Source organism: Drosophila subobscura, chromosome E (genome assembly GCF_008121235.1).
Source record: "Drosophila subobscura isolate 14011-0131.10 chromosome E, UCBerk_Dsub_1.0, whole genome shotgun sequence".
Taxonomy (NCBI): Eukaryota; Metazoa; Arthropoda; class Insecta; order Diptera; family Drosophilidae; genus Drosophila; species Drosophila subobscura.
In genome coordinates, this window is record NC_048531.1 from 5618667 (window position 1) to 5643140 (window position 24474).

General features: G+C 47.8%; 6 protein-coding genes across 9 annotated transcripts; 2 read left to right on the forward strand and 4 right to left on the reverse strand.

Moving 5' to 3' along the window:
* Window positions 1–64: 64 nt before the first annotated feature.
* LOC117891877 (ras-related protein Rab-4B) lies at window positions 65–1643 on the forward strand. The gene is made up of 4 exons (XM_034797642.1): window positions 65–317; window positions 387–467; window positions 537–869; window positions 936–1643. Exons 1-4 carry the CDS (start codon window positions 302–304, stop codon window positions 1145–1147), a joined length of 642 nt encoding a protein of 213 aa, XP_034653533.1. The 5' UTR covers window positions 65–301; the 3' UTR covers window positions 1148–1643.
* LOC117891872 (endoribonuclease Dicer) lies at window positions 1507–7761 on the reverse strand. The gene is made up of 9 exons (XM_034797638.1): window positions 7527–7761; window positions 7307–7437; window positions 7069–7246; window positions 6631–6938; window positions 5860–6562; window positions 5237–5794; window positions 5002–5176; window positions 1826–4934; window positions 1507–1787 (listed from the first exon to the last, which is right to left on the reverse strand). The coding sequence occupies exons 1-8, from the start codon at window positions 7563–7565 to the stop codon at window positions 1849–1851; spliced, it is 5178 nt and encodes a 1725-aa protein (XP_034653529.1). The 5' UTR covers window positions 7566–7761; the 3' UTR covers window positions 1507–1787; window positions 1826–1848.
* Window positions 7762–8183: 422 nt separating this feature from the next.
* LOC117892637 (facilitated trehalose transporter Tret1-2 homolog) lies at window positions 8184–9650 on the reverse strand. The gene has a single exon (XM_034798992.1). It carries the CDS (start codon window positions 9606–9608, stop codon window positions 8217–8219), a length of 1392 nt encoding a protein of 463 aa, XP_034654883.1. The 5' UTR covers window positions 9609–9650; the 3' UTR covers window positions 8184–8216.
* A 1216-nt stretch (window positions 9651–10866) lies between these two features.
* LOC117892640 (protein PET100 homolog, mitochondrial) lies at window positions 10867–11373 on the reverse strand. Its single transcript, XM_034798995.1, has 2 exons — window positions 11021–11373; window positions 10867–10964 (listed from the first exon to the last, which is right to left on the reverse strand). Exon 1 carries the CDS (start codon window positions 11272–11274, stop codon window positions 11032–11034), a length of 243 nt encoding a protein of 80 aa, XP_034654886.1. The 5' UTR covers window positions 11275–11373; the 3' UTR covers window positions 10867–10964; window positions 11021–11031.
* A 134-nt stretch (window positions 11374–11507) lies between these two features.
* Window positions 11508–15491, reverse strand: LOC117892636. Of its 3 annotated transcripts, XM_034798990.1 has the most exons (8): window positions 15215–15491; window positions 14958–15138; window positions 14670–14890; window positions 13812–14615; window positions 13588–13748; window positions 12514–13518; window positions 12147–12454; window positions 11508–12084 (listed from the first exon to the last, which is right to left on the reverse strand). In XM_034798990.1, exons 2-8 carry the CDS (start codon window positions 15092–15094, stop codon window positions 11721–11723), a joined length of 3000 nt encoding a protein of 999 aa, XP_034654881.1. In that variant the 5' UTR covers window positions 15095–15138; window positions 15215–15491; the 3' UTR covers window positions 11508–11720. The 3 variants fall into 3 exon arrangements, with proteins under 3 accessions (XP_034654881.1, XP_034654882.1, XP_034654879.1); XM_034798991.1 differs by having other exon boundaries at window positions 13594–13748; window positions 14958–15491; XM_034798988.1 differs by having other exon boundaries at window positions 14958–15491.
* A 2603-nt stretch (window positions 15492–18094) lies between these two features.
* Window positions 18095–23255, forward strand: LOC117892638 (DNA fragmentation factor subunit alpha). Of its 2 annotated transcripts, XR_004648731.1 has the most exons (5): window positions 18095–18390; window positions 21072–21290; window positions 21422–21738; window positions 21810–22212; window positions 22248–23255. XR_004648731.1 is itself a non-coding variant. In XM_034798993.1 (4 exons), exons 1-4 carry the CDS (start codon window positions 18331–18333, stop codon window positions 22159–22161), a joined length of 948 nt encoding a protein of 315 aa, XP_034654884.1. In that variant the 5' UTR covers window positions 18095–18330; the 3' UTR covers window positions 22162–23255. The 2 variants fall into 2 exon arrangements, 1 of the variants encoding a protein (XP_034654884.1); XM_034798993.1 differs by having other exon boundaries at window positions 21810–23255.
* The last annotated feature ends 1219 nt before the right edge of the window (window positions 23256–24474 follow it).

Sequence of the window (24474 nt, forward strand, 5' to 3'; positions counted from 1 at the left end):
GTATTTGGTTCGTTGCCTCACACTTGATTTATTTTTATCAATGTTTACCAACACTGTTCGACGAGTCAGAAGTGCATTTTATCCAATTTTTCAGTTGTTTTAATTGTTTAAACCTAGCTAATTACTTTTAAGCTTCGTTATCATCGATTTTGGTCTGTCTGTGCCCCTTTTGGTGCACAACCACACACTTACTTTGAACGAAGGATACAACGAACGCCCAAACAGAGGCCTGTGGCTAGGAAAAACAACAAACAAAAGGCTACAGCAGACGACTACCACACAGAGATAGAAAACAAAAACAATGTCGGAAACATACGGTTTGTTTTTACACGAATAACTAATTAGAAGCAATTTATAATTAATTCTGGTTGGTGAAACTCGTCTAGATTACCTGTTCAAGTTCCTGATAATTGGAAGCGCTGGCAGCGGCAAGAGCTGTCTGTTGCATCATTTCATCGAAAGCAAATGTAAGCTGGCTTTGGAAATTTCCCTTTAATGCATATAATTAACATTGAACTACTTACCCTGGCGGGCAGTCAAAGACGACAGCTCGCACACCATTGGTGTGGAGTTTGGCTCGCGCATTGTGAATGTGGGCGGGAAATCGGTGAAGCTGCAAATATGGGATACAGCCGGACAGGAGAGGTTTCGATCTGTGACCAGGTCCTATTATCGTGGAGCTGCAGGTGCCCTGCTGGTTTACGATGCCACATCGCGGGACTCCTTCAATGCCTTGACCAATTGGCTCAATGATGCGAGGACATTGGCCAGCCCGAACATTGTTATTCTGCTGGTTGGGAACAAGAAGGACCTGGAGGAGGCACGCGATGTAACATTTCTCGAGGCCAGCACCTTTGCCCAGGAGAACGGTTTGTTTAACATTTAACTCTGCGTGCCTTTCCCTTTACCTTTTCACTCCCCAAATGCCTTTGTAGAGCTCATCTTCTTGGAAACGAGCGCCAAGACTGGCGAGAACGTCGAGGAGGCCTTCCTGAAGTGCTCCAAGACCATACTGGCAAAGATAGAAACAGGCGAGCTGGACCCCGAGCGCATCGGCAGTGGCATACAATACGGCGGGGCCGCTCTACGCAATCTACAGACTCGACAACGAAGCATCAACAAGCCAGATTGCACCTGTCGCGTGTAGAGCCTGTCTGTCGCATCGTGTAGTCACCAGCTACTTACTTCTGGCGCATCGTATTATAATAAGCGAGCAAATTAATCTCTATTTTATCCCCGTACTCGGAATGTGACCTAAGTTTTATTGTGTATGCAGGGCAGGGCAGTGCCTGGACTCATTTTTGGTCCATCTCAATTCGTTTAGTTTGTGTTTGTCTCGTTAGTTTTAATCATTCCAAAATGTAAGCAGAATTGCTCTTCTGATCTTTTGAACATATATATTTTAACCATTTGTTGTCTCCTCCTTCAACGTTACTTACTCTAATTTGTAGTTTGTAAGGCACTTAATAATGTATCTACAGAGGCCGGAGCATAACTCGGATCGAATGCATCAAAGAATGCATGCACTCTGCATTTTATTGTAAATACAAAAATGGCATTCACGTCGTTGACGACGTAGCCCATCCGATTGTAAATCTAACTTAAAATGTGCATTATAACGCGGTAAATAAAATCGCATGCAACAAATTCGAATAATTCTTTTAAAGTGTACAAAAAATTGGTTGCCTTTCAATTTTAAATTGTTAGTTAAAGTTAATGGTGTGAAATGTCCTCTTTGTTCAATAAAATCTTACTAGCAAATGCGGTGAAAAGGTAAAGGCTAAGCCAGGCTCCCATTTTGAACATTAACAGGTCAGGCTTAGCCTTTCTGGTATCACAGGCAATGGGCTATGGATCATATTTAGCCAATTTCTGAAGAGCGCTCTTGGCAGCAGCTAATTTGGCTTGCTCCTTGTTGGTGCCGACACCAGTGACGCGAATGGTCTTGTCCAGGCACGTGAACTGGCAGTACATCATCACCACGTCCTGGTCAACCATGGGCGGACCATAAACGGGATGGGCCAGCTTGTGCTCCTCCAGCTGACGAATCGGGCTGATAGGTATATTGCGGGAGAACTCCTTTAGCTCGGGCTCAAACATGTTGTAGATCACCTGCCAGGTTGTCTGCAGATCGTGGCAATCCATGTACACGGCCGCAATGAGGGCCTCCAGGACATCGCCCAAAGCCTTGGGCACATCTACGTTCTGCGCCAAGTTGAAAGCCCCGATGCGTGGACTGTCTCCCGATCCATTTTCCATGGCCTCATCCACTTCATCGTCAATGTCCAGAATATCAGGCTGCACATCTCGCTCCTCGAGCAGAAAGCGGACATGGTTGGTGACTCGGTGTCCCTGGCTCTCCTGGAAATGCACAAACTTGCTGATGGTCTCGGAGAGGAGCGCGTTCTCGGCCAGAATGAACAAATGAATCTTGTGGCGCACGCAGATGCAGCCCAGTGTCGTGTTGTTGACCAAAGCCGAGCGCAGATCCGTGAGCTGGCCGGGACGCAGCTTGGTATTGTTTTCGAAAATGTATGCAGAGATGAGAAAGTCGAGTATGGCATCGCCAATGAACTCCAGCTCCTGGTAGCAGCCAGTCAGGCGGTTGGTGGGAAACGACGGATGGGTCAGGGCCTGCAAGAGGTAGCCGCGATCCCGGAATGTGTAGCCTATGTTCTGCTCCAGATAGGAGTGGTTGATCAGGAAGCCATCAATATGGGTAGTGCTGGCGTTTGCTCGCATCTTGGCGCTCTTCAACTCAAGATCGAGCAGCTGTGTGAGTGGCTTACCGACGTCCGGTTTGCAAATGCCAAAGTATTCGAGCATGCGGAAGCCATGCTGTAGTCCATAGTTCCTCACAATGACCCCCAGCAGGGCCTCCAGGGTGTCGGCCACGACCTTGTTCTGTATAGTGACCTCTCCAAAGCAGTAATTCACGTCGGAGGAGAAGTCTTGGCCGGCATAATGGTCGTGCTGATTGCCCTTGCAACTCTGCTCGAAGCGACGAAGGGTGGACTCGCTGCAACGACCCGACTGAATCTCCTCCTCGCTCAGCTGCAGATCCAAGAGATTGTGGGGTCCAATTAGTTTGGCAAGGCTCGGCTGCTCCGTGCGCAAGGCCAGGATATTTTCGGGAAGACCAATGCTGGGCGGTAGCCACGATATTCTGGGATCGAACAGGCTGCAGCTAATGCGACTGGGAATATCGGTATCCCTGAGGCAATACATCAGATTCTTGTTGGACACCATCCTCGACTTGACCTGCGTGAGCGTGCCCTCGTTCCAGTCGGGATACCTGCTGGCCAGGTACAGACTGCTGCTCATCTTGAGGAACGAGTCGCCCAACAGCTCCAGTCGCTCCATGTCATACACATCTGCACTGCCCGCTGTGGTGATGGCCGCCAGGAACTCCCCCTGATGGGCCGGAGAGATGTGTTCATCGGAGACGCTCTTCAGCAGAATCGGCAACACATTCACCGACTCCTGAGTGGTCGCCGAGCTTGCTGGCGGCAACAGTGCTGGCCGAGTTACTGGTAACCTTGCTGGGCTCCTCGTCTCATAGATGCCCCTTTTGGGCATATTGAACTGCGTCTGCAGCCAGTACTCCTTGTCGTCGAGCCCCATTTTGTCGATGGACGCTATTTTGCCGTTGATGAATTGGTTGTAATAGTTCAGCTCCACTCTGTAGGAGGACATGCAGTTCCGGGATAGGTCTACGGGCTCAAGGTAGTACTGCCAAGGCTCTTGTACGTCGCTTATATGCAGGTTTTTCACGCCCATCTCAATTCCTTTGGTGGCCAGGGGCTCCAGAATGGAGCGCGGCTCTTCGACATCTTCGTTGGGCACGGCATTGCCGTGGGGATCCACATTGCGGCGCAGCGACCAGTCGATTTCCAAGCGCTTTGGCCTGTAGTCGACTCCATTCTCAGGCAGACGCTGCGTACCCAGGAAGGTATTGAAGCTCAGCCGCACGTCCTCAGCGTGCAGCAAGTAGTGGAGGCGGTTCAAGATGCTTGGCAGAAACAGGGCCTTGATCCAAAGGTCACCGGGGAAATCGTAGTTGAAGCAGAGCTCCGGTATGAGGATGATCTTGGCCCTGGCCTTGCTCTGGGCCGACGTTTTGCCCCGCTGCTGGACATAGAAGTTCAGCTGCTCGGTGAGCGCGCGCACCTCGATCAGGCACTGGTCCATGTGCACCACACCGCCAATGTGATTGCCATACTTGGACGTGGTGAACTCGCCATAGCTCAAGCTCCCGTTGTTGCTCTCCATTGTGCTGCGCGGTGTCAGGTCTCTGCGCACCTTGTGCACGAGCATTCGCTTGCTTGAGAAGTTCGCATACCACTGGGTCACAATTTTGCCCTCAAGGTCTTCTGGACGGGGCGCTGGCTGCTCCTGGCGCTGCTTCACGCTGACAGGCGCCGGGAGGGGCAGACGCTGGAACTGACGGACCAGCGGCCAGTCCACCACATTCTGGCCCACTGAGCCCACGGCCAAAGGCACCACGAAGTAACAATTTTCTTTGCTGCGACGATCCAGCACAAAGGAGGGGCGCCAGATCTTTAACAGGTCGCGGAACAGCATCGCATGGAACTGATGCAGCTGCTCCAGCTGCTCCGCAGTCGAAATAACCAGCTCGCGCGGCTGCTCACTCACACGCACATGCAACGAGCCCTGGTTGCAGAACAGCGGCATCTCGGCGAGAGGCGGCAGCTGCTTGCTTAGCAGCAGCGCCATGTTCCTGCCCGTGAGCAGATTATCGTGCATGTGCTCCGTGTAGTCGTTGCGCTCGAACTGCGGCTGCAAAATTATCTCATAGGCATAACAGACTTCGCCCACCCGTGGCCGGCAATCGTCGAACTGCTTCGGAAAAGCCTTCTTATATGTGGAATGTCTCTCCTGAGTTTCTTTTTTCTTGCCCACCGTATCGACCACTGCAAGCAGAGGAAGATTCAATTATTAAAGTGAATTAAAGGGAGTGCTGGCGAGACCTAGACCCACCGTCGTCGCTGTACTTCTTCCAGTGGGCAAAGTGGAAGTCGGCTATGCCAGCTACCCGCTCCTTTAGCGAGACCGGTAGGAAGTGGTCGTTGAGCTCCCCCGCATGGAACAGTTTAATGCAGGTGTTAAATGCTGCCGACATTTTGGCTGCCCTAACGGAGGGCATTGGAACGCCCTGGAAAGATACGAATGGAGAAATGAATGGCTGACTTAAATAATTCCACTTCCAGCTTACATAAATAGTTTCCCGCATGGACGAGCTGAGCGGAAGCTCGACGGACACAACTTCTTTCAATGCGGCCTGTGTGCCAAAGAGATCCTTGCGCTGCTGCTCAGTGAGCAGTGTCATCCAGGGCTCCACGAAACCAAAGGCATCCGAGGGTAAACTCTGGCTGTAGCGATGGAGAAGCGTCAGGGCCAAGCTGGGCAGCAGCACGGCACCGTGTTCGTTTATGAATGGTTGAATCGAATTGTGGAAGTGATCGGCTATATCGTGCATTAGGGGCTCGGCACGCTCGAGCACGCGATCTTTTAAATACTCGCCGATGTCGGCATGCGTCTGGCGATATTGATTGATCTGCTTGTTGACTTGAATTTTCTCCAGCTCTGAGCATAAAACCACAAACTGGGCTTCCTTGGATCGTGCCCGACCCTTCGTCTGCACGTACATATTGAAGGTCTTCAGCGGATCCAGGATCAACACGTAGTTGCAGGCCTTTACATCGATGCCTTCCTCCAGAACGCTGGAGCAGACCATTAGGTTGGCTTCGCCATCCCTAAATTGGTCAATGGCCTTCGGAAAGGAGATTTATTCAATTAATTAAACACTTCTCTGCAGTGGACCGAGGCACAACATACCGATTTTTGCCACTTGCGCTCCAACAGGTATTCACAATCCGCTGAAACTGAGTTGCGGCCCACCATAAACTGCGGCACGAGGACATTGCGTAGCGCCGGAGTGGCCTCAATGAACTTTTTGAGCACTTGATAGATGCACTTGGCCGTATATCGGCGCTCGACAAAGATCAAGCAGCAAATATCCTTGGCCTCCTTGCCGGAGAACGTTTGCTTTACGTATTGCAACAATATTTGCACCTTGGGCGTCGAATAGTTCATGATGGTCTGCTCTGTGTGGAGAGCGTCATCCGGATCCGTATCCTCGTCGAGACTATTGCGGAGCATATCGATTAGTATGTGACGGATGCGGCCGCACAGGTTGATGGCCGACATGTACATGTTGCTCAGGGAAATGGTTTCCGACTGGTGCAGCTTCACTTCGAACTCCAGAGCAACCGACAGGATGGCCATGGATGCCGCGTATACGCCGTAATGTGCCAGCTGAAACTCAAAATCGTTTAACTTTGTTTTAACATTTTTTTTCTTATTGGGATCGAGCATGTGCTGCATTCCCTTGGAAAAGCGCTTCGGCTGTTGGCCAATTTCCAATATGTCTAGCAGTGCGCTAAATCTTTCAATGTGTTTATGTATGGTGTGGACGGCCGGATGCATCCCACCTTGCACTGGATATCCCAATAACAACTCCTTTGGTTGTGTGGAGTGCCTGCAAAAGAACGAACAGAGCTGCTGTAGAGTGAACTGCTCCCATGGGCAGGGCTAAAAAGGTCTCACAGCATCACGTTCTTGAACTCCTCCGTGTCGGACACGGTGACGATGTTGCTTCTGTAGGTCGTCTCCAGTTCTTTGAGCTTGTGAAAAACCTTACTCTCGTTGCCTTTGATGAGGACACCCGTCAGCCCAACAACGCGCGGCAACGGCGTGCCCTCGGTAGCAAGCAGGAATAGGTGCATGAACTCATGGTAGGGGTGGTTGCCAGTGCCATGGTGGCACTCGTCTATAATCACAATGCTCACAGAGCTCAGCTCCATGAACTTCTGGGTGAACATATTCAATATGACTTGGCCTGTGCCCACCAAAACCTAAGGCCGATTCAAAAGAGAGATGAAAATGCAATTAAAATCAAAATAAAGGGCATCCGCATGAAGTGTCTGATCATATTACATGCGTATGTGCCTATCGCTTGATGAGGCATGTGGCGCTGAAACTCACTTGGCATTCGCTTATTTCGTGACACCACTTTGTTTTCGACCATTCGTCGACGCCCTGCTCCCCCACGAAGAATCCCACTTTGAGATTTGTATACTTCTTCACGGCCACGGCCTGCTGGCGGGTCAGCTCGACGGTGTTGCACATAAAAAGAGCACGCTTTCCGCCCTCCTCGATTGATCTGGTTTATTTAAACAGGAATGAGTGTTTATTTCAACTGTTATGCGCAAGCACGACTTACTTGTCCATATCTTTGGAGAATCGCTTTAGGGCCAGGATGGCCACGTATGTTTTGCCAGATCCGGTCGGCAAATAGATGATCCCATTTTTCTTGGTAATGTGATCAACGAGGCGCAGCTGATAGCTGCGCGGCTGCAACCAATGAAAATGCATTTCATATACAATTCACTATCTACATATTTGTGTGTGTGTGTATGTGTGTGTGCAATTTATGCAATTACCTTTATTTGTTCCTCTCCAGTATCCGTGTTGTCTGCCATGATGCTCCTGTTTGCTCCTGATCCCGATTTAAATTTGTAAAATCAAAAAAAACTGAAGTGAGTACAGGCACAACCGCTCGCTAAACGGAGAAAATTGAATGATTCTGACGTGGCAGTAGTGACCCACGTTATCTGTCTCTGTTGATGTTGACAGCCTGGAACTAGCAAGGAACTATGGGGATTCACTTGTTTTGCAAGTCACTTCACTATTGTCTTGTTCGCTTGCTGCCGGCAAATAACTATGGACACCAGATCGCGGAGTTATCGATAAACTATACCGCCTGGTCCTCAGAAATATAACGAAATCTACCTCGACTTAGATGTTCTATTTAATATTACTAGCTAGTTGGGATTCTCAGCGCTAAAAATATAATTTTATCTGATTTATCAATCAATTTTCCACACCAGCTGACCGCTTGACACCACCAGAATATATCCAAAATATATTAAATAGGGTTTTGACCAGTACTAAGATGCGCAGCATTTTCTGTCGAACAAAAAACAGAGTTGATTTCTTATCGTTTGCACGGGAATATCATCCCTGATTCAATTGACATATAATGACCAACACTAACCATATGAAACCGCGGAAAAAAATCAAATAAAACAACTGGGAAATAATAATTTTTCCGTAAATTTTAATTTTTATCGCTACGTTTCGTTCTTGTCGGACTTTTGTATCTTTCCTCCTGCGAGCATATCCTGAATCTCTAATATCGTCTTGCCCTTCGTCTCGGGCACAAAGAACAGTGCATAGAAGAAGGACAGAACGGCAATGACAGTGAAAATCCAAAAGGTCGGACCCGGCCCAATCGAATCCTTCAGGATGGGAAACAGTAATGTGACCATAAACGCCGAGAGCCAGTTGCTGGTGCCGGCAATGGAACCACCCAAGCTCTTGATATCCTCCGAGAACACTTCGGCCATGACCAGCCAGGGCACGGGGCCAAATCCGATGGAGAAGAACACAATAAAGATGCAAATACTGACAATGGGCAGCCAGCCGAGGCCGATCACCGAATCTGGATTGCTTTCACTCATCTGGAAGTAGACGCCCATCAGACACGTTGTTATGGCCATGAAGACGCCAGAGATCAGCAGGAGGATGCGGCGACCGGCCTTGTCAATGATAGCCACTGCCACCACAGTTGTGGCCGTTTGGGTGAAGCCAATGAGGATGGTGGACATGCTGCCGCTTAGACCAGCGCCCACATCCTCGAATATGGATGTCGAGTAAAAGAGAATGGCGTTGATGCCGGTCCACTGCTGGAAGATCTGCAGCAGAACCGATATGCCCAGGCCTTTCCTGGTGACGGGACGTCGTAGCGCAGTCATAAAATTGATCTTGGGCTGATCATTCTGTCTCTGCGACTCATCGAGAATCTCCTTCAGTTCATCGCTGATGTCGGCATCCTTGCCGCGCAGCCACTGGAGCGCTTTGGCGGTGTCCTCGTTGCGACCCTTCTTGGCCAGATACACGGGTGACTCAGGCATGAAGAAGTGCACTGCGGCAAAGATCAGCGGAAGAATGGAGCACAGAATGTTGATCGTGGTCAGCGGCAGAAAGGCGCCCAACACGTAGCCATAGAAGATTCCGGTGACGATCAGCAGCTGGAAGAAACTGCCAATCGTGCCGCGCAATGCTGTCGTTGAGATCTCCGTGCAGTACATGGGCGCAGTCACGCAGAACGCACCGCCGCACATGCCCAGGATGAAGCGTCCAAAGTACAGCATTGTGACGTTATTGGCAAACAGCATTAGAACCCAGCCGACCATGTAGGGCGGAATCAGGGCCAGCATAGTCGGCCTGCGGCCAATCCAATCGATCATGAAGCCGATGGGTATGCAGACGACAGTGGCGCCCAGTGTCAGCAGTGCGGATATCCAGCCGAATTGACTGGAGGATATGTCAAAGCCGTAGTCCGAGTCATCCGTGATCATTTGCTCCACCGGCGAGGACCAGCCGATTGAGGCACCCATACACAGGGCGCCAAAGCTGGCCGACAGCCCGGCTATATACTGTGGCAGTACCGATCCCGACATGATGTTTCTGTTCTGTTCTCCGTGATGGAAAAAATGTAACTGAATTGGACACGCTAACCGTTATTGGGCTTGAAAAATTTCCCCCTGCATGCGATAACCAAAGCGTCGTACGCTGGCGTAGATCGAAATGTCGCAGGGGTTGGAGACGTCACCGCTGGCAGATTGGGAAGCACTCGAAGTTGAAGAGAGTCGTAAATCAGATTCTACACTACAATAATGGAGATTTAGAGCGCCGGCGGGCAGTGGCAGAGGGAGAGGTAGAGATGTGAAATAGTACCCAAAAACCAATTGGAAACTGAAACCGCTAATTAAATGGCTGCTGATATGCATGCGCCTTGTCTCCACCTGCACCTACACCACACACACACACGTACTCATCTGTTGTTATAGCATCTGTGTGAGAGCAATGAAGTGCCGTTACAACAATCTGTTCACTGACACTCCAGGTACATATCTGGAGCCACTGATTACCGATTACCCTTGCATCAAAGGGAAACTTTTTTTCTGTTTGTTACGTTCCGAAATTGTATTTTAGTTGTTTTAAATATATTAAATTCCTTCATTTAAAAGTATAGCTGCGATTTGTTGTGTAGTGTGTGAAGCCCATGATGGAAATGTGTAGGACTAAATGTAAATATGCATCTACAAGAGTATTTCATCTTCGGCGTTGAGCCTAATTTACGGGTGCCTTTTCTATTTATTTATTCGTGTGAAAGTAGATAATAAAATTACCCACCAAAATAATTGAATGGGCGTAAATCGCTTGGAGTGCATCTAATCTGGCCACTAACAAAAATCAACGCCAGGCATCAGGCATCACGCCGAAAACACATGTAGGAACATTTCAAAAACTGTAACAAATTTTGTATGCCAACGGTCACATGTCGGTCAAGTTATCAGGAATGTTGCGCCCTCATTGATGTTGATCGTTTGGATTGGATTTTCTGTGCACGCATGGAACACCAAGGCAGTGGACCCCCATTCAGCTAGACCAGGTGGCAGCGGAGTGCGGGCGCAGCGTGGTGCTCGCCTGCTGATAAGCGTCTATCGTCTGATTTGGTCTGAAAGTGCCCATTTCAAGTGCTCTATTCCAAGGGAGCAAATCCGATATGCAGTCGGTGGTTTGGTTCCTCGTTTTGTGGTAATGCATTAGAGATGTTTTTGGCTAGATAATGAACACCAAATCCAGGTGCTGATAATTTACAGTCAGGTGACAGTGCCAGTGCCTGCGCCACTCATCGTGTCCTCAGAATGGATGTTTGTTTTGGGAGTACATACAAGTCTTTATTACGTCGCATTACAAATGCAATACAAAAGTGTTTACAGTTTCAGTTTAACCGGACTTAGATGCCATAGCTGCAGGATGATCGAATTTATGTTATATAATGAAACAATGAGTGAGTAAAACGAACCATAGGGGTTTTTAGTTCTTGCGCTCTGCCTCCTCCATGGCGCGCATCATTTTGGCATCATGCTTTTCGTGATGCTCCCTTATGGCACGCTGCAGCTCGTCGCGATGGCTCAGGTGCTCAGGTGGATACAGTTCGCGCTTCTTTTTGGTCACCCACTCCTCGAAATATTCCGGCTGGTTGAAGATGTGAAACAGAGCCACCGGGAATGCCATGTACATCCCCATCTTGGCGACTTCCAGAACCCAGGTTCCCATTTTGGAGTTACTAGTCGCTATTTACGCAGTTAATCTCTAGTAAAACTTAATTTTCCAAACAAAATAAATTTTTGTTTTTGATCAACAAATGTCAGCTGTTTAACACGACAATAAGTGTTGGGTAAAGTACTGTGGAAAGAAAAATCAGTGCTGTCCAACGAGTACAAGTTCAAATGTTTATTATGAATTATTATAACTAATAAATTGAACTGCCACCAAAATGTTACCCTGTATATATGAATGTATTTATTTTGTATATTATGGTTTTTGTTTTTGCGGAGTGGCATGCAATTCTTATATAATATTCTAAGCTTAAGGCGAGAACACGTGTCGTACCGCAAATAATTTCACGGATTAGCAATATTTTTGATGAGATATGATTTTTTAAAACCGTACAACGGTTTTAACGTTAGATTATGTAAAAGCTAAACATGTAATATTTAAAGCTACAAAGCTGTTTCGCCTGGATACTCCTCGGGAGAAGTAATAAGCAGCTTTTTGGTGCGCACGTGCTCCTCCAGAACATTCATGTTCTCCTTGTTTTCCGCATCATCTGCAATCAGTTGACACTTTAGGGGTGTGCCGGCCGATCGTTTGCGCCCATTTGTGGCGCTAGCATTGCCCAAGGGAGAGGCCATTGCAGCGGGTTCATTGCCATCCAAGCAGTACAGCAAACTGGGACTCAGCTCGGCCTCATCAAAGTCATCAATATCTTGGGTGGTGCTGGCTCCACCGAAATCATCCGAGCGACTGGCGAACGACAAGTCCGCCGGGCTGGCAGTCAGCACGCTGCGTGTAAGCAGATAGTCCCTAAAGATGAAATATGAATGTGAGATCCATGCGGAATCTGCTATCCGACTCTTGAGACTCACTTGAAATCACTGGACAGAGCGTTCGGAGGCTTGGACTCCTCGTTGCTGTTGCTGCTGCTGCACGTGCGCTGTCTAGATCTGAGCAGGCCATGGCCCTGCTGATGTCTCAATATCTCCGCATAGCCGCCAAGAGATGTGGCGTCCTCGCTATGAAGAGAGGGTGGCTCGCGCTGCTTTACGGGCGTCCCGGCCAACGAGTCATGTTCATCCTGCTCGGATAAGCTCAGGTTAAGCTGCTTGTCGCCGTTGCCGCCCAAGGCGTTGAGCAGCATTACGGGCTTGCGGGAGCGTGGCGTCATAATAGATTCCTGCAATGAAATCAGGCATCAAAATGAAAGTTTTAAATGGGAATCTGATGGTAACCCACCTGCATGGACTTGGGCATGCGCTGCGTCGATTTGGTGATGGGCGACATTGAACGGCGTCCCATGTGGAGAGCTGGTGTGCTCGTTATTAGATCCATGTTGCGATAAACGCTGCTCTGCAGGATCTGCTGGTAGCCCACGGTCATGGCAGGCAACTCATTGGAGCTGCCATTGGACTCTGACAGTGTATCGTCATCGTCATCTTCCCCATTCCCATCATCATCGTCATCATCGCTACCATCAACATCCTCAAGAAGTGGAGCATCTGCTGCCGACGGGCAATGCTTGCCCTCATCGCCACTGGGACGCCGCCTCAGGGTGGCCGATACACTGCGCACCAGTCGTTTGGTCGTTTCCGGCGTGCTGAACGGGAATCTAAGATTGCCCATGCTCACGCCCTTCATCAATTTGCGGGTTATCAGCTTGCCCATGTGGTGGCTGCTGCAGCTGGCGGCCATTGAGCTGGACACCTCCACAATGGGAGTGAGTGCTCCGTCGCCATGGCTGAGCTCTTCTCCTGGTACCTGGGGCAGGATACTTGATAGATTAGGCTCCGATTTGTAGCGCGTGGATTGCTGCACGGGTGTGCAGGGATTCGAGTACTCTTCAATCTCGTACAGATGATACTCGTCGAAGGCCACGCTCTTCTTGTCGATCAGCTGCTTGGCCGCCGCTGACATCATCTTCAGAGGCGTCCCACAGCAACTGACATCGATCTCGTCCTGCTCCTCCTCCTCCTGGACAGCAGACACGCCTCCAGGCAGCTGATTCGATTGCTGGCGAGTGCCGGAAGCCGAGATGCTGCAGCTGGAGCTGCTGTCCGAGGACGAGGTCTCGATTTTGAGCGATGTGGATGAGATGGATTTCTGAAGCTGATGCAAGGGGTTAGTAGCAATGGAGGTGGCGGCGGTCGCGCTTGCACCCTTCGATGAGGTGGGTGTCGGTGGTGTGGGACTCTGGAACAGCACACGCAGTTTCGGCTGCTTCACATGCGACAGATTAGGCGTCTAGGACACAATGTGGAGACATGCGGTTAGTCACAGCAAATTGGTATAAATTCTTGGCTAGCGACTCACCCTCACCTCCGTGTTAAAGCTGGGCGGAGCTCTCTTGGGTGTACGCGACATGAGACTCTTGTGGAAGATGTGCTTTTTGATCGAGTCCCCCAAAGACTTGGCACTGCGAGTGGCCTCGTTGTTCTTCAGACGATTCATTACGACGACCTGCAGCGGAGTGCCTGAAACGAGCGATTGGAATCAATGGGGACAGTGAGCGGGGGGAGGCGACAAAGCGCAGCTACCTTGTCCGTTTTGCTTGTTGAACTGCTTGATGAGTCGACGCTTCTTGGAGGACTCCGGCAGGCTCTGAATGTGAGCGTACAGCTGCGCCAGCTCAGTGTCCGTGTTGTTGCTGTTGTTGGCCGCTGCAGTGGCGGCACGATCTACAGAAGTGTACATCGTGTTGACCGTCGAGACGTCCGAGATGGATTCGTCGAGCGTTTGCTCCGGTGACATGGTTTTCTTGCGTTTGCGCTCAAGAAAGTACACCCGAATGTCGGTGGCCAGCTTGCCGGGCACCTCGAAGATCTCCAGGCCCTGCCGAATCATGTAAGACACAATGCTGGACATATTTTTCGCGGTGTAGTGGAGCACTTCAGGCGGCAGTTGCCTGGGGCAGATGAGGTGCGGCGTAAACAAGGTAGCCAGATTCTCTGCGGACATCTTGTTGATCGCCTCGCGTTCGGCCACCGCATGGAGCATTTCAATAATGTGATGCAGCAGCTCGCGATGCTCTTCGGGCAGCAGGAGAAGGAGCAGCTGCACCGAGTTGAGGATATGCTGCTGACGCTCTGCGGTAGCCGCCATCTGACCACCGATCAGTGACTGGCATAGCGGCGCTATCTGCAAATGTGCTGGATAGAGGGCGTCAGTAAGCAAGGGCTCCGGCAACTCGGCCAGGAAGCTCTTGAAAACGGTCGCACAGTCGTGGGCCGAGAATCCTGTCAACTCCAAATCCAGTGGCAGGTCGTGTTGGATGTGCATCCTCAGCTCGTTCTGCCTAGAGACGGCTCCTGTCTTGCGGAACAGTCCCTCCTGGGTGAGATCTGTGAACAAGCCATAGAATTAACATTCTCTCTGTTATCCTCCCCGCCACTTACTCTTGTTTAGCATGAGAAAATCTTTTAGCTCCCCCAGATGCATCAGGAATCCTGCATCGATTTGCTGCTGCAGCGTTTCCGTGGGACTGTTGCCCGCCGACTTACTTCCTGCCGCAGCCGTGCAACCTGAGGCAGGACCGCGATTCTTCTTTGACAAGCGATTCCACTTTTTCAGCTTACCCTTGTCTTCGTAGACGATTTCGTGGCACGGCAAGTCGAACCTGCAGCACATTCAAGTGGTTAGCACTAGACTTTGGTGGGAGGGGAACGTCGCTTGTGGCAACTTACTCGTCGGTGTTTAGCTCCAGCTCGAAGGAGAGGTGCATGCGCACCAGAGATTTGTACTTTTCGTAATTGCAGCTGCGCATGCGTGTCGCCAGTTCGCGGTCGCTGGTTCCATTGATGTTTGCGTAGTCCACGTCCATTGTTTGATCCACTTACACGATACGCGAGGGCGTATACAGGGCGACTGCAACAAAAACAACAACAGCACTGCACCAAACGGGAAGGACTACCGTGGACTCGTTCGAAGCTAAACACTTTACTTGAGAAATATGCGCTTTCTAGTAGTACAATTCAAAAGGTTTGTTGATTGACAGCATATTTGTTGATTGCTTTGCTGGTCGAATTTAATTGCGGAATTAAGGGAGACGCTGGCAAACCGCTGTGAATTGAAATTTTAATGTAGCAGAGTTGTCACTGGTGTCCAAAGTACACTGTGTAAGTCAATTTCAGGTGCATGCTGAAGAATGACAAGCCGTACACCAAAACGTTGATACATGCAGCTAAAATTAGTTAATTTAATAACTTTAATAAATTTAATAACCAAATTTTATTTCTGACATGCAACGTTAATCAACACTAATGAGATCTCAAAAATACCGATATCCCGATAAGTTCGGTCACACAATTTGCTTATTTTTGTATGTAGTATTTTCTAGTATTTTAATTGTAACCCTTTTCAATAAAGAAATACCATTTGAAATAAATACTCAAAAATAAATACTTTTAATATTTTTCCACTTTCAACCAATGAAAAACCTCGAAATTTTTCGAAAAACTACTGCATGACGTATGTTTTTCAGGTGGTCTAGCTACGTCACAAACAACTTTTTGAGTTCAAAATTGTTTTTCTATTATTATATTATTATTATTTTCAAAAAAATCGTTCAGGGGGGGGTAGTTTTTGCATACCTGGAAGGCATTTTAGCAGTAAATCACATAGATGGGGATCTAAGGATAGGCGATGGTCTCTGCCAACTCGGACGAAGACTTCCTCATCAAAATCCCATTGCGCTAGGTAAAATTGCAATATGCGCTATATCTTAAGCGCGGCCGACATGCAGTCGGAACTGGAGCGCCACGGTTCCAAATACATACATATGTACATACATATGTACATACATATGTACATATGTACATGGGCAAAGAGTTCCTTTACTCGGCGATTACTGAAACTCCCCTGCATTCGTTCACCTACTCCGGTTCGGTCTACTATCAGAAGCTTAAGAGCGGGGTGCCAGTGAGGTCCGGATTAGGGAGACGGCCGCCGGCTAGGCGAAATGGAGCGCGACTGTCTCATCTCGTACGGCGGCAGCATGCTGATTATGATTTGCCCGACGCCTTTGAGGTGGATGTGTGTCGCACGTGTTGCGGCCTGGCCTACTGCTCCTGGTGCCACCTCGGCCAGTCGTCGGCTTACGCGTCCACGATATCCGTAAAGCTGCTATTCCAGAAGTTGACCAGCATGAATGTGGTGCCCAAGTAGATCCAAGAGGGAAAAATGTACCCTGAATTTCAAAATAATTTGTTTTCCTTTTTGTAATCTGCCATAGTGCAGTGTTTGCCCTCTCTACACAATCCAAGTTTGATAAAATGTTATGTCCTTGTGGACTGCCCCCAGGCGGTTCCCTTTCGTTGCTTTGCTTTCCCATTTGCGTACAAATTTACATATTCATGAAGGTCCTGTCCTCCTCCAGCTAAGAGTCCTTTTGCTTGGCAAAGCTGGTAACTAACATCAGCTTAGCTGCATTTAATTGCTTCTGTTATCCCTTTTGAGGGCTTCTTTAATTGATAATTAATTTGGGGTGTCGTTGTTAAGGTTCGTTTACCCCTTCTGAAGCGTTCAATTGAGCTACGTTTAAGGGGCTTCTATGTTTCGTTATACAATGATTTATCCGACTTCTTTTGTGTCACCTCACCTGAGTGTGAATGAAAGCCTCAACTCAGATAGGAGCCAGTGTCAACGTCTTCTGGTGGTCAATGCACTGTCCGGGGCACGTGACTCGGCACATAGAACCCACACAAGGCAATGTCCTTGTGCGTCTTTTCAAGTGACTTGCGCTCAAAATAGTCAAAGCCAGCTACCGGGCCCCCCAATCCACCTCTCAAAATGACTGCCACATATGCTGTTGTTGCTGCAGCTACTGATGTTGCTGTAGTTTCTGTGTTGTAGGCAGTGCAATGGCAGGCCAGCAAAAAGAGGCAAGCTGCCAGCCATCAGTAGCAATGGGGCGCACAATGATGACAATTTAAGGCAGCCACTACCGCCAGCACCCATCCCACACATTCATGCCATACCATCCCAATCCTTCCATTCAGGCTACAGCGCAACTCAACTCAATCTGGGTCTACCTTCCGGTTTCGCTTCACTTTGGTTTTCCTTTCATTTCTTTTGGCTATTTGTCAAACATTTTGCTGTTTGCTCCACGGCAACAAGGGGTCTGTGTATGTGTATGGGTGTGTGTAGATGTTATAGATTTAAATGGGTGTTGGCCACTTGTGCAGAAAGTTAAGTGCTGTCTAAGTGTCCTGTTGGGTGAGGTCCGAAGGATGGTCAATGATGGGGATGACTATAGAAAAGGTTGTCCCATGATTGTTCCCTCTTAGTATGTCTGCTGAGTGGAATTGGGATCAGTGCAGGGATTAGCTTTGCTTTGTATTCCCATTTAATGCCGATGAACATTAATTCTAGTAGATTCGAGCCGAAATTTCATCCTTTGCTGATAGCAGCGGTCTGCTGATAACATAGTAACATGGCTTCTCTCTCTCACCTTCCGTCTCTCTCTTTCACTTTTTGTACTCTTTTGTAAGCTCCGCATGTCAATGCTCTCTTTTGGCTCTTTAGTGCTGACGATTAGGCGGGGCTAAAACTTAGATTCCTCAATTGCTTTCCATGGATACAATTAAAGTTTTTATTAAAAAGACAAATTTTAAAGCTATATGTCAAAATGGAGGCAATTATGACATATATTGAGACCAAAACATTGGGGTGAGTACGTTGTACGTTCTTTGGCTTCCCTATTAAAGCCTGTGTTTAAAAGCCAGTTTTGTACTGCATCAATTCTGAGCTTTTTTTCCGCTAAAAGAGCTTCACTGCACGCAGCGATGGGCTATAAAAGCAGGCGCCAGCGTTGCCAGAAGCTGAGTCGAAGTCAAAAGCTCGCACCAAAGACTCAGCTAAATAAACTAATTCTCCCTTCACGTGCAACTTGTAAAGAATTCAGACGACAAACATTCGTGTGCTTGTGTCGGTGTTGAGCAGTTGGAAACAAATCCAGAACTAGTGAATAATGTTTGCTGTGTAGAATATACTAGACGCTTGTTGAGAGCATAATATAAAGATTTAAATATTATTAAATCTTATAAGTGAATTAAAGCAATGCCCAACGCCATGGAAACAACATCGAGTTCGGGCAACAGCTCGAAAAAGCCGTTCAAAGTGAGTTCTAGGAGTTCATTATACTTTTATAATCATTCAAAGGCCAGGAGTCAAACAAAGCGTCGACAGGGCCATGCCCTTTTCTGGGCGTTGTGCACCGTTGTTGTTGTTGTGTTGGCCGCGTGCTGCGCTGCGTTTTTTTTTGGTTCCTTTTTATGGAAACTGGGTGAAACATGCTCTGGCTGTAAGCAAAGTCAGCAATGCAAGAGAGAGTAAAAGCTTAAAGAGAGTCGAAAGCACAGTAATGGCTCTCTTTCAAAAGCAGAAACTTGACACCAGCTCTCGCCCCTGTGTTTTGTTTTGCCTTTGCTTTGGCTTTGTTTGTGGAATTGTTTGTGTTTGCCACCCGTCTGAGGGGGTCCCTTTGTTCCCAACTAATTTGTTTATCTGCTGTTTAAAGAGCTCAGTCCCTACCTCCGCAGCTCCCTCTGCATCTTCAAGCTGGTTAAAACCGCACGCAGAACATTCGGCGTGCAAGGCAAACGAAACCAGAAAAACCAAAAAGTCGAAACCCAATTTTAATTTCTGCCAGAAGCAGAGACAGTGAGAGTCTTTCTTTGAGGCCGTACCACCAGGAGAATGGAATCGGATACCATTCCTGTCAGTTCGGATCCAATGAAAATAATTAATTCGAAAACCGCCAAACTCAAATCGGCTTAACAGCCCTGTCACATGCCCAGACAGCCATAAAAATGCCATTAAAATGGGAAACTTTTCATCCCGACATGACTCTGTAATTAGCACAGGGCCACGCCCATTCAACACACCCCACCCGCTAAGGCTTAAATAATTAATAAACAATTTACATAATTCCATGTCATGTCATAGTTGGAAAGCAATTTAAGGCTGAGCTATCTCCTAATTTCCCCCGGGCCCCGGCTCATAAAATATTTAAAAGGCGACTTGTGGATCGGGTCCAAAATGCAGATGAATGGCAAGGCTCTGCCCTGCCACAGAGTCCCAGACATGGAGGCGACAGGTCTCCCTTAATGTGGGCCCCCAATAATTGAACAGCTTGAGCTGGTTGTGACTGAAGTGCAATCAGGCCAAACGCCACATTCAGAATTTAAATAAATTTGTTTGGCAACTACCACAAATGTTTCGTGTAGCAATTTTTATGGATAGAAATTCCCGCGTTAATTGCTTGTTTTTCTGTTCAAACTTCGTTGAAAACCATACAGTGTGTGCTGATACAAATTTTAATTAAATTTCCAACACTCACAATGAGAAAAATCATATATACTCCTGCCCTTAACTTCTCACAAGTTTCATTTCCAAACAAACAACTCAAGTATATTTTTGCTTCTGAAAGAGCACACCCATCCACACATATCTTTGAAATGTATCCTCTTCGGGTGTGGGATTCGGGAAAGTTTTGAATATAACAAAGTTTTCAGTCGCGCAGTTATGATGAGACTGGCGATGTGGAAAAGTTGGCCCGTTTAAAGCGGGAATTTAATGGCGGATGGCCGAAGAAATGGGTGAATGTGTATTCAAATAAAAAGTTTCATTTGGCAATGGCATTGCTCTATTATTTATGAAGGCTTCAAGGAAGGACCTGCACGTTCCTCAACGTTTTTTGGACGATAAATTTCTCAGATCTGTTCGGTGGGCCAGGCCAGGCCGGCTCTAATTTATGTTTCGTTTAACCTTTGCGCTGAGGCAGCATTTAAGGTGCATGCAAGTTTAATGTAGCCTCGTGGAGGCATGTTGTCCTTGCGCGAGCACCCGCTTCTGGCATTTGGCGCTCGTCTCAGTCTCCACCGCCTAAGCATACAGCATGAAGCATGCAGCATGCAGCATGCAACGGCAAACTGCTGACAGGCATTACTTGTCAGAAAAGATAATGGCAGTGCCGGCAGAGGCACAAGAGGAGGTGTAGCATAAACGGGTAAATATTTGTGCCGCAGCCCGAGAGAAGTGCATGTCAAACCCCCCACATCCATCCGGAACTACAGCTGAGCTCCGAATTTCCGCTTATCCTGTCGGATGTCAAAGTTCTATACAGCTCTTTCTCGCCCATGCCATAAGTCTCAATTAGAGCAAATGGACCTGCCTGGCGGAAGGCGTTTGGCATGTTCGCCATATCTTGCTTATTTATTCAAGCCCTTCTTTTTTTTGCAAGGCAGATGGAGGATGATGGAGGAGGCAGATTACTCAGCCCCGGGGGGCATTATTGTTTATGTGCAAGTGATTGGAGTAATTTACGATTAATTCTTGTCATTGGCGGGTAAAAAGTGTCCCCAACCTCTTCTCTGGGGAGTACCTTTTGCGATAGGATGGAGAAAAGCAATTTACTGAAAGCCGATTGCCTGCCGATTGAAAAGCACTTAATAGTTGACATTTTTTTAGCACCCCGCTTCCAGATACCGGAAATTTATGTAGGAGTAGTCATTCCGTCCATTTCTGTTTGGTTCTTTATGTATCTTTTTTGTTTGGGTGTTGTCTAGTGCCTTGGACCCTATTAAATATTACCATTGGGCTCTGGTCGTATGGCGGGATACATCAGTTTCTTCGGCTGGCATCAATTAATTATTCATTATGGCCATATGTACCTGTAAAAACATGCACTTATTCTCTTTTCCTTTTCCATCTTCTCATTTTTCCATTACAATTTCGTTGCGGCCTTCTTCTGTTCACTGTTTACTGTTTGTTTACTGCCTTGTGGGGGTGGTGGCCAGGTCAAGGACGTAACGCGAAACATTAAGAAGGCCGTGTGCGCCGCCAGCCTGGAGGAGATACGGGATAAGGTGGCGGAGAAGTTCGGCAAGTGTGACCAAGAAGCGCCCACCATCCACCTGGACTCGGATGGCACCGAGATCGACGACGAGGAATACTTTCGCACGCTGGACGAGAACACGGAGCTGGTGGCTGTCTTCCCCGGCGAGCATTGGATCGATGTGAGTGTCCTAATTGGATAATTCCTTTACATCTTAATTGCTTTACACTCGTTGCGTCTTTACGGTCCACAAATTGAGTTTTGTGATGGAAGAAGAGCTGTTTAATTATATCCTTTGTTGTCCGTTTACAGCCCACGCACTACGTGACCATAACCACGCCGCATGGCAATGAGAGCGTGACTGGCAATGGCGACATCTCTCCAGAAGGAGGAGGAGGAGGTGGAAGAGTAGGCGGTGGACGGTGTGACGGAGGCGGCGACACCACCGATGCCAACAACTCTGACTCGGCAGCACGCATACGGCAGCTGGTCGGACAACTACAGAACAATCTGTGCAACGTGTCCGTGATGAACGATGCGGACCTGGACTCGCTATCCAACATGGATCCCAACTCATTGGTGGACATCACAGGCAAAGAGTTTATGGAGCAGCTAAAAGATGCGGGCAGGTTGGTATAACACACGAAAACACACGACTATAGTCCAATCCATTTTTAATCTTTGTTATTATTGCCGCCAGGCCGCTGTGTGCCAAGCGCAATGCTGAGGATCGTCTCAATTTGCTGAAGCTGCTCAAGGCCGGAGCCATCTTTTGCTCGGAACGCTATCCGGAGGATGCCGAGGCCATTGATCGCGAGATCGGGCGGCAGCTGAACGAGGCGGAGAGCGGACAGGTGACGGCCACAACGACCAGCAACACGCGCACCATTGAGGTGGTGCAGTGCGACAATCAAAACACGACGATAACTATAACCGTGGGCGAGGCCATCAGCACCTGCATGGCCACTGGCAACGGTGCAATCTCCTCGGTGGAGGCGGCGGCCAATGAGGCCAATGCCAATGCGAACGGGAATGCCGGCGGCGACATCTGACTGCCCATTCTGGGCAGCCTCAGGTGAAAATCTGTCGGTCGAGGAGTAGACTAAGAACCAAGAACTTGGCGAACAAAACAACAACAACGGAGATGCAAATCAGCGAATGAACTGAAGAAGCGCTTACGGAGACATCAGTCCTGCAACATTGGGTAAACATACATATAAAGTACAGTTGTAGCTTGTAATTAGCGGCTGCGGCAACTGAGAACAAATTCAAACGAAACGAAGACAAAATCAATCGAAAAATCACAGAGAAAGCTTCATAGGATCTAAGAGTAAATGAAAGTTAACGGCAAAATACACTTGTATTAGTATTAAACACACACAAACATACATACAGGAAGGAGGATTAGGAGCAGGAAGAGAAGCCACACAGCTTTGAAGAGTCTATTTAGCCATCAGGTCAGTCAGGTCAGTGCAAACCCCATTAAACCCAGAAGAATAATCAAGCGCAAAAAACAACACGTAGAGAATTAGATATTACAATGGAATATAGAGAACCACAAGATAAATCTAGATAAATATGCAAGGGACTGTGCCCCGAGGAGAGTTTCGTTGATTTTGGGTATGGAAATTGTTGATTTTCGCCTACTTTGGAGAGTTTGCTCGTAGTTAATTGTATTTAATCGAGTTATGCAAATGAGATGAGACGAGACGAGACGCACATCAAAAATTGTTTTTACACTGATGCCATTAGGAATGTCATTCGTTAAAGGCCAATTGAGACTGACTGTATTTATGTGTAATAATCTTAATAGATTTGGGTGGTTGGATGGTTCGATGTTTGGATGTTAGGATGGAAGAAGGCACCCCAAAGACACCCCCTGGTTCTAATGCCACATGAATTTAAGCAACGACAAACATTAACATTAGCAATTTAAACAGTAAACAATAAACGCGACATGCAATTGCACGACAAACAAACAAACAAACAAAAACACCAAATATAAAACCCAACCAAGAAAACTGTCTACAATTTGAATAAGCAATAAGGGAGATCCGAATGGAAACAAAACAATTATTAACTTTAGCAAAAGTGAAACGAATGATGTAAACTATATACACGAACGAATAAATAATTGAACAATTAATAAGAGTTGAGTGAACTGAAAATAACTAGCTAGATGTCGGTGCGTATGCGCAACATAGGATACACCGTGCACAACAGGGCGTTTGGCTGTTGCGTTGCGTTACTCTTTCGCTGGCTAAAGAGCGAGCACAGACAGAGAGCGAGCGAGCGAGCGAGCTGCGTTACTGCATAGAGTTAATTGTTTTAGTTTGGATTCCGACTTGGAGTCGGCTGGCTTTGTGACGTCACAAGGCTGTGACGTATGTAGCACGGGTCCGGCTCCCTGCCGCAGGATGGCCTACTAACACAGTTTAAGGCTCCTTCCCTCCGCATGACCCAAATTCGTGACGACAGCAACAACTTGCGCTTCACAGCAGTGGGCACAGCGTGGGCGTGGCATAAACCTAATGAATTACATTTATGTTTTTGTGTCCTTTGCACAATTAATATTTATCATCAAAGTATAACTTTAGCCCGGCTTCCCTCCAAGACCTGCACAGGCTTTGATGTGTTTATAATTTTTTACAAAAAATATTACAAATTAAACCAAACTCGCAATTCGCAATTCACTTTTTACATTTTACATATTTACATACATTAATACATATGTCTTATGGGCAATGGGCGTGGCTGTGTCAGAAATTTGTCGACATCCCTGGGCGTTGCTCTTAATTTGTTTTTTCCTTTTACTTTGAAGTTCCATTTTGCATCCTTTATTAATGTGAAGGGCGCGAAAGCAGAGCAATTTGGTTGTTCCAACTCCTTATCCCACTTACAATCAGACATCATCGGCAGCATCGTTAGAAGTCGCACCATGCAAGGGTCAAATGACAAGCGTCGAGCTGGCAAGAAATCCGCCGACGGTGGCAGTCTCAGCGGGGGCGCGGGGTCGCTGTTGAGTAAACATCATATTGAGTGTGGATTTGCTGGGATAACGAGTCGCCAGCCGTTGGAGCGTGGGCATTCTACAATCTCTGCTGCTTGCCTTTTCTTTTTTTTTCTTTTGCACACAGACTCACACACTTACACGCTCATATTTCCCCGAAATAAATGTCACGAGCTGAGGGGGGTTACCAGCAGCCGCCTCTGGCTGTTTGCTTTTCTCAGTGTTGCTTTCGTAGTGCACATAAACAAGGAGTTCTCTAATAGATGCCGCAATGGGCATTACTAATACGCCCCGCGGCGCTTTTCATTCTATGTGTGTGTGTTTATGCGTGTTGGTGTGTTTGTGGGTGGATAAG